The 9,232-nt window shown below is 30.7% G+C and overlaps 1 protein-coding gene across 1 annotated transcript in view; it reads left to right on the plus strand.

Moving 5' to 3' along the window:
- The first annotated feature begins 4,041 nt into the window (after nt 1–4,041).
- The window catches only part of LOC108549207 (sensory neuron membrane protein 1-like), a 15,588-nt gene continuing 10,397 nt past the window's right edge, over nt 4,042–9,232 (plus strand). Inside the window, exons 1-2 of the mRNA XM_017902490.1 lie at nt 4,042–4,194; nt 4,646–4,759. Coding sequence (XP_017757979.1) covers nt 4,042–4,194; nt 4,646–4,759 — 267 coding nt within the window. The remainder of the gene's footprint in view (nt 4,195–4,645; nt 4,760–9,232) is intronic.

Genomic DNA, 9,232 nt, shown 5'->3' on the forward strand with positions numbered 1-9,232 from the left:
TCTTACCTGCTGATGATTATTCGAGAAAAGAACTATTTGATTGACTGATTTATATATGACTAAAGATTTAATATGAAATATTATTGACGAAGGATTTTTTTTATTATAGGAGACATACAAACATGAGTAATATTTATATGCAAGAGCCAGGCACTTTGGATAAAGTGAGTATAAGTTAATAATATTTCAATGGATTGTATATCTGTTTTTAAAATTTGAACCAATATACAATATTTACTTTTTAAATTTCTATATTAACATATTAAATAATTTCTAATTTGAATTACAATAATAAATAATAAATTTTAATAAATTTTATTTTAAAAGTATTTTACATTAATCAAACTAATATATTTGTTATAACTAGGTTGTAATGAAAACAACTGTTGGTGATATTGAGTCAGAATTATGGGCCAAAGAAACTCCAAAGACATGTAGAAATTTCATACAATTATGCATGGATGGTTATTGGGATGAAACTATATTTCATAGAATTGTCAAAGGATTTATAACATAAGTGGTGATCCCACACGTACAGGAGAAGGTGGTAAAATACATGGAGAACCATTTAAAGTGAGACTATATTTACAAATAAGATGAATTTCTTTTTTATTCAAAAATAATTATTGGATATATATGTTTTAGGAAAAATTTCATACAAAATGACATTTTCGTCGACGAGATTTAATTGCTATGGCTAATGCTGAAAAGATGACAATGGTTCCCAATTCTTCTTTACTCTTAGTTCTACACCAGATTTGCAGAATAAACATACAATCTTTCTTCATGCCAAGATTCATGATTATAAGCTAACTAATCACGCAACCATAATCATATTGCATGCGTTTTAACGTGGAGAAAATTCGAAGAATTTCTAAAATTTGTATCTAATTTCATCGTGGATGGAATACGTATATAGTGGTTAACTAAAATTAAATAGTACTTCAATGTATAATTTTTCATAATTAATTCGTAATGCAAAGGGTTAATTCAAGGACAACACAACGTTGAATCCAAAATTCTAGGAATGGCCGTGTTAAATATATAATGTCACAGATCCACGTCAAGAAAATGCACTAACTTGACCTTGGTAATACTGCATTGCTTACATACATAGAATTAGTGTAAAGTCGCACCCGAACGTGCAAGACTGACATGCATATAATCATAACCATCGTTAAAGGTCAACCGATTCGTCAAACTCGATGTTGTCCATACATTATTTAACGAAATAAACTGCTCGTAAAGTATAATAAACTGCTTGTTTCGCCATGTTTTAATATCCCACTTTAACATAAACTTATCCCTAATTATGATTTAAAGTCATCAGCACAAAAATCTCTGAAAATGAACGATAATGTGAATCAAGAGAAACAATATACCAATGTAATAATAAAAGTTTAAGGACTTAATGGTAAAAAGTTACATTCGAAAAATATTGAATAAATAAGAATGCTATAATCTAATGCCATAACCTTTAATTTGTCTTTAAAATCATTTTAGAGTGTCTGGCGTTTTTGTAGTACTTAAAAGTATTTATCATTTTATGCAGTTTCCTTAACCGTGTCATAAGTGAAACTGATAATGTAAAAGTTTCCGATTCGAGCGTGTTCCAGTAACGGATAACTATAGAATCTCATATTTAATACATTCTTCTGCACCTTCGCGCTCGATAGGTATTACACTTGACACCAAAGAACAGCGTCATGGAGGAACAGATCTATAAAATAAATCTATAAAAGCGAAAATCCGTTGCTTTTGCAAAGTATTACACGTTTTGCCACTCGAGTGTACGAGATTGGTAAGAAATTCAGGTTTTCATGGTAATTAATCACGGATTAAAAATAATGATGAATTTTATGTTAGGTTATGTTAGGTGTCATGAAATATTAAAAATAAGGAGCAAAAAATAAATTTCTACGATTGGAAATGGGAAGAAGAATTGACTGAATGTTGTAAAAATAATTTACTATGCAAATGATGTTTGTTTTCGTACTTTTTTGGGAAATCATATCTCGTTAAATGTTACATAAATTATTTTAATAATCTCAGTGTTATGTAATAATTTATTGACGTAAAAAGTTGTCACGCCATGTTGCCATTACATATCTTAATTATTACTTCAAACTAGGATATTTCTGTTATTATTTTTTAATTTCATTATACGCATAATTATTACATAAGCTACGGTTATATAATACATTGTATAATTACTAAATCAACTGAGATATTTTATTTTATAACTTTTGGTTTAACTCTGTTGAATCTTATTAAGTAAATTTAACTATATTTTACCACAAAGATATTAATTTCAGAATCTGATAATTTTAGGTAAATTCAAAATTTTCTATCATATCTAATTGTCAAAAGCCTACTGAAAGACAAAATGTACTGTAATATAGGTGTATTCAGGAATACTGGAATGAAATTCTCCTAACTTTCACTATACAACACCATGAATCATCGGAATATACGCAAAATTTTTGTACGTAATTAAATTTGAGAAATTGTTAAATTTCACAGAATTAAAGTTGTTAACTATTTCAAAATGTTTGTTCGAATTTTAAATCGGTCATCACTGACTTGGCGATATCAGAATGAAATTCTACCATTTTATCATCATTAAGCATAAATAAAAATGCTAAAGAAAATGAAAAATGAGATGAAGAGACTGAGACTACTGGTGTCTATAGTTTCTCTATGTATAATGAATATTTTTGCTACTTTTCACTTTTACGCTTATGGATTATTATTTTTCTTCATTTGTTTTTAGGCACTTAAAGTTTCATTCCAATTATTTTGAAATGAAGACATTGTAAAAGCAGCACTTGAAAATTTAAATTAATTTTAAATATAATTTTTAATGAAACTATTCTTCAAAAGTATAACATCGTGGGAAAATTAATTATTCATTATTTATTAATTATTTGTTACTCTTCTGTACTCTCCTGCATTTATTATGTATAATTATGACGATGAACGCTGAATATTTTTAATAATATAATCTTTATGGCAATAGTGATAGTATTAATTTTATGTTTTCAAATTTTTATATTGGCTTTTTTTAATACAAATGCTTTATCTGGTATATTAAAAATAATTACAAAGAGAATGAGATAGAAAGAGAGAGAAAAGGAGAGGTTTTGTTTGGTTCTTCCTGTTCTTAAATTATACAATCTAATACTAATATATTTCCGAATCAATTTCTCTGTTTACATATTATTTACAATATGTTGTCAACAATCGAATGTTATTAACTACACCTTCATAACATCAATAGTATTTTATATTACAATAAAGGAGACTTGAGACCTATGTTGGTTAGCCTTAAAAGTTCACCAAATTTTAATTCCTCTTATTTTAGCATCCCGTCAAATTCAATATATTTTACGGTTTTTTATAATATTTATGACCTCCTAGCCCCTTCTGTTGCAACATTCTGTATTATCAAATCTACGAAAATATATTCTTGAAATTCATTCGTTAACGGTTAAATTTCGCAACCCTTGGATGCATATTCCAAAAAAGGATAGAGCCATTAATTTCTGTCCTGTAAGTTTCAAACCGTGTTGACAATAACTTGCGTACAAATAGCGTAAAAATCATACGTGGTAACGCAGGAGTGGGCGCATTGGCCAGTGTCGTCGTCGGGCGACGTTAAGCGATACTCGAAACCGTGTCAGTTCTTTCACGCGAACACTCGAAGATCGACGGCACAGGACGAGGGAGCCGGCTAACCTTCGTCAACGTTTTTCGATAGACCACCGACATCGTATCCTCGAGCTCACTTAGCATTTCAAGGTGTGCGAAAAGCTCGCGAATAAAATTTCGTTAAAAGTTAACCAAAGTGTAAAGCCTAAATAAAAGTAAAATCTAATCAAAGACTGAAAATAAAAACGAGAGGAAAAGGGGAAATACAATTTCTCGCAGTAAAGATGAAGAAGCTTAATAACGTAAACACGACGATGAAAATACTTTGCGAGTAATTCGAGTCAGACGAGCTCCTTGCGTTCGAACGAGCTTTCGAGGATTCTCAAAAGAATGCGCTTCGAGCGCGTCGCTCACACTTTAATGGTTCGTCTCGTTCGTCGCAGCGTCAACGTAACCCTATACTCGTCGCTTTTGGGTCTTTTTTCGTTTCTAACGACCGGACGAAAACTTCATAAAACGCTGCATGCTTCCAGAGTTTGCAAGGTTTCGAAGAATTTGATTAAAGTCATTGTGTTTAAGACTTTAGGTAGTCTCATGGATCTTCGATTTTCGATCGTGTTTGACCGTCATGTGATAAAGTGAAAACTGTGAATTTTATTACATATTCTTTGTTCTTTCTCTCTTATCCTTTTTTTGTTCTCCATTTTATAGGTTGAAGGAGAGTTTTGACTTTGATTGTGTATAGTAGCTGTTTAAACTATTCATGTTCGGTTCGCAAAGTTTTCTCGTTTATAGTTATGGTATCTTGAAAGTTCCAAGAGAAAGTTATAAACATGTACACACTGTTCTAGTTATTGTTCCCGTATATTTTGCCTATTTAATGTTATTATTTCTTTGTTGGTGCTGTAAATTACTATATATGGTGGATCTATTCGAAAAAGTGTTTATTAAAGGAACAAAGTTGGATTGATACCGATAATTGTGATTGTTCTAGTGTGTTACTATGAAGCCGAAGAAATTGGGAATCATCGGTGGCTCGTTGTTTGCGTTTGGAGTTTTGATCTGTGCAATCATTTTTCCGCCATTTTTGAGGTCTCAAATTAAGAAGGTGAGTGGGATTACAGATACATTATAAGCGATATTTTCATGCATAATTTGAACAAGTTACTAGGAAATGATGAATTGTTGTTTAGTAAAAATGGCATTAAGTTACATAAATTTGTTGTTTTAATAATTTACAAAAAAATATAGTAATTTATTTCCTAGTCAAATTCAGTTTCCTTTAAATTGAACGATACACTGTTTGTACTTTCAAAATTAACATTTTACATCATTTTTATTGTGAATAATTTAGGAAATTAATTTGTATTCCTCTTTCGTTCTTTTAATTCGATTTCAAGGTTATTATTAGTAACCGAAATTATACTATTTTTATTAGAAATGTCCAATAAATCAAATTTTGTTGATTATTAATTGTTATTGTTGCTATTGTTAGTTTTATTACTATTAAACTTAATTTCATGTCTGTTTGATAAAATTGTTTTATTTATTTTAATCAGAAATAAAGTAGTTATAAAACCCATTTATAATATAATATGATAATTACGAAATTATATTTTTAACGATATTTATTAATGTTGTAATTATTATTGCTGAAATAAAATCATTTCTTATTACCAAAAATAATTAAATAGTAGTTAGAAATAAACTAAGAAATAAAATTGTTCTTGAATGAATATTTAATTTAATTGTATGTAATGAGTTTGTATTATGTAAATTCAATTTACAGCATATCATAAGTTATTCAAAAATTTTTAATCATTTCTTTTTCCTTTTTTATTAGCAATAATCGAAAAAATATTAATTCCGAACAGAATAATTATTCAAAAATTAATTGTTTTATTCAAGTCATTAATATTACTCATGTTATTTTGTATATTATATTTATTTTGTATTTCACAAAATTATAATTTAATGTGCTTATGCTGTTTATGCTACTAGTTTTCTCTCACGATTTCATCTAAATTGAAATAGTAATTCTGATCATTTTAGTTCTCGATTTTATCAATGTAAAATAGTCGACTGTGTTTTAGCGAATTAACACGGCAGAGCGTTACACGTTTACACGTGTCATTACCACTACATTCAATTTTTCACGAGTAATTTTTACCTATCATTATATCCCAAGGGTAAAGCCGTATTTTGCTTGAAGTAATTGTCATTCACTATTCTTCCCGCTCATTATCCTCAGCGTTGCATTCAATTTTACATGATTGTACTTGTTTTGCACATCGTTACCATAATCTTACATATTGCAGTACTTCTTAGCGTTTCTCTTATATTCATTGTTTACTTAAATATACGTGTATATAATATACGTTACATATTATCTGTAATATGTAATATATAGTAATTAAGTAGAAACATACAATCTTTGGTAAATTTACTGGAGAAACTATATGTAACATGCTTAAACTTGAAGAAACACTTGTAGATAAGGTAAATTTAATGTTTACAGGAAAATATGTCAAGAAATGATATAAATATCATATTTCCACTTTTTTGTAACATGATAGATTACTTTATCCTCCAAGATTGTTAAAATCTATAATATCGAACAATCCATTTTCTAATATTATACCAAGAATAATAGTACAGGAAAGTGAAGAAGTAAAGGACAGTTCAAAAAGTAAAGCAGCAGCAGTAAGGTAAAAATCATATATGTTTGCAGAATTTAGCCCTGGTAGAGTTATTCTTTGTTACGAAAAATTTTGTTACAGACATTTCAATCTTTTATCACTTGGTGAAGAAGCAGAGGAAGATAAAGAAGAATCTGTGATACTAAATAAAAAGTTTCGCGATAAGGGCAAATTAGCTCATGATCATTTAACTGATCCAAAATTAAGTTCACAACCAACTGTTGAAACCCCTGAACATGTAAATAAAAAAAGGAAGGAAGACCGTAGTAGCGATTGAGAAAGTGACGATGAAGTAAACACTCAAGAAGAATTAGAAGTTATAAAAAAAGAGAAAGAGTTAGTTTATTGTTTACATTATAACTATGTTATAGAAAGTAGGATTTTTCATTGGCTGTCTTATATTTATATTTTCCGGGTAATGAAGGAAAGGATAAAAAATAAATTCAGAGATATAAAAAGAGAACCAAAGAATTATGTTGTTAATAATTAACGTGTATATGTGAAACTTCCAAAGTGAATAAAAAGTGCCTAAGTATATAACCATCGTAGTTTCATTTTCTTTTTACCAAGAACAAAATCACTCGCTTTCATCTGTGACTTAATGTTCGTCTATAATTAATTCATCAACTTTTATAATTGCATCCTGAAGACACAGCCTTAGCGAGACTTCTAATATAAGTCTGGGTATGAATTCATTGTTATTTAATTCATTATTGGTGATTATTGCATAGAGTGTTTGAACCATTGCCAAAGATACTAATGGTTTGTGTTTCCATTAGTGAAATGGAATAATTAATAATTTCAGTTTATAAATTAATTATAGAAATTTTGAATTTTTCGCAACAGAAATATATCTATATTTGCATCATTAACATTATTAAATATAAGAGACAAAGTTTGATATTTTACATCGATACTTTATCATATAGCTATTTCAAAGATGCAACATTTTCCCGCTACAAAAATACCTAGCACATCCGGCTGCAGCCAACTTCCAGTTGGCGGCAAGCAAGCATACCGGTAACAAATGGTGGAATATTCTTACGCGTCAAAGTGAAATATTAAATCTCAAAACGTTTCATGAAGTAGTGATATTGCTGATTAACGTTTGAATTAGGTTACGAAGTTCAAGATTACTAACTATGAACATTTCTTCGGTGGTAATATACTACATGTGAAAAAAGTGATGTTGCATAGTGCAAATCATATACCGATACATTTGGAAAATAAAGAGGTGTGAGTGCGGGATCCTATAATACTAACGCATTGTCCGTTACAATCCGCCGTAGGAGATTCTAGATTTCGGCTGCCCGTTGGAATATTTGATCAACATTACTGAATAGGCAGCTTCTTAATATTTCTTCTATTTTTCTTCGACCTTCACGTTCAATTGCAACATAATTATATATTATCGCTATTATTACATTCTAAATTTTGATTGTGGATTAAGATATTTCCTTACTCCTGCATAGAATAGACTGTTCTCCAAACAGTAGGGCAATTATTTTACGATTGAAGGTGCATATATGAAACAAACTAACGGAAAACCAAGTGCCTGTAAAATCGTTTTACACAGTATACTTCTTTCGCCTATATTTCTGAAATTAGGCTCTTCGGTTAGATTTTTTCGGCATAACAGCGTACAGTGAAATCTTCCTTAACGGGATTGGATATTTTTTTGGGGTTTCGAGCGTGCATTTTCCAAAAATAGTGCCGAAAGTGTAAGTGGCTCTCGGATCGTGCTGCGCAGTTTACTTTTTCGGTTTCTATTTCTAAAATTAGGCTTTTGACTCAACTTTTTTTCATTTATCAGCGTAGAGTGATTTCTTTCTTAACGTGATTGGATATTTTTTTTCGGTTTCAAGCTTGCGTTTTCGAGAAATAGTGCCGGAAGTGTTAGTGGCTCTCAGACCGTGCTGCGCAATTTACTTTTTTGGCTAAAAGCTTTTGAATTAGGCTATTTCAAGCGCATTTTTCCACTGATTCGCATAGAGTGATTTTTTCCTTAACGGAACTGGATATTTCTTTTCGGTTTCAAGCATGCGTTTTCGAGAAGTAGTGCCGGAAGTGCCAGTGGCTATCAGATCGTGCTGCGCAATTTACTTTTTTGGCTTCTGGTTTTTGAATTAGGCATTTTGAGTCGGATTTTTCCACTGATTCGCATAGAGTGATTTTTTCTATAACGGGATTGGATATTTTTTTTCGGTTTCAAGCATGCGTTTTCGAGAAATAGTGCCGGAAGTGTCAGTGGCTGTCAGATCGTGATGCGCAATTTACTTTTTTGGCTTCTGGTTTTTGAATTATTCTTTTTGAGTCGGATTTTTCCACTGATTCGCGTAGAGTGATTTTTTCTGTAACGGGATTGTATATTTTTTTTCGGTTTCGTGTGTGCATTTTCGAGAATAAGTGCCGGAAGTGTCAGTGGCTGTCAGATCGTGCTGCGCAATTTACTTTTTTGGCTTATGGCTTTTGAATTATGCTATTTCAAGTGCATTTTTCCTCTGTTTCGCATAGAATGATCTTTTCTATAACGTGATTGGATATTTTTTTCCGGTTTCAAGCATACGTTTTCGATAAATAGTGCCGGAAGTGACAGTGCCTCCCAGGCCGTGCTGCGCAATTTACTTTTTCGGTTTCTGGTTTTTGAATTAGGCTTCTTGAATCGGATTTCTCCACTTATTCGCGTATAGTGATTTTTCCCTTAATGGGATTGGATATTTTTTTTCGGTTTGGAGTGTGCATTTTTGAGAAACAGTGCCGGAAGTGTCAGTGGCTGTCAGATCGTGCTGCGCAATTTACTTTTTTGGCTTCTAGTTTTTGAATTAGGCTTCTTGAATCGGATTTTTCCACTGATTCGCATAGAGTGATTTTTTCTGTAACGG

This window comes from Eufriesea mexicana, unplaced genomic scaffold, assembly GCF_001483705.2.
Source record: "Eufriesea mexicana isolate 0111107269 unplaced genomic scaffold, ASM148370v2 scaffold474474812, whole genome shotgun sequence".
Classification (NCBI taxonomy): Eukaryota; Metazoa; Arthropoda; class Insecta; order Hymenoptera; family Apidae; genus Eufriesea; species Eufriesea mexicana.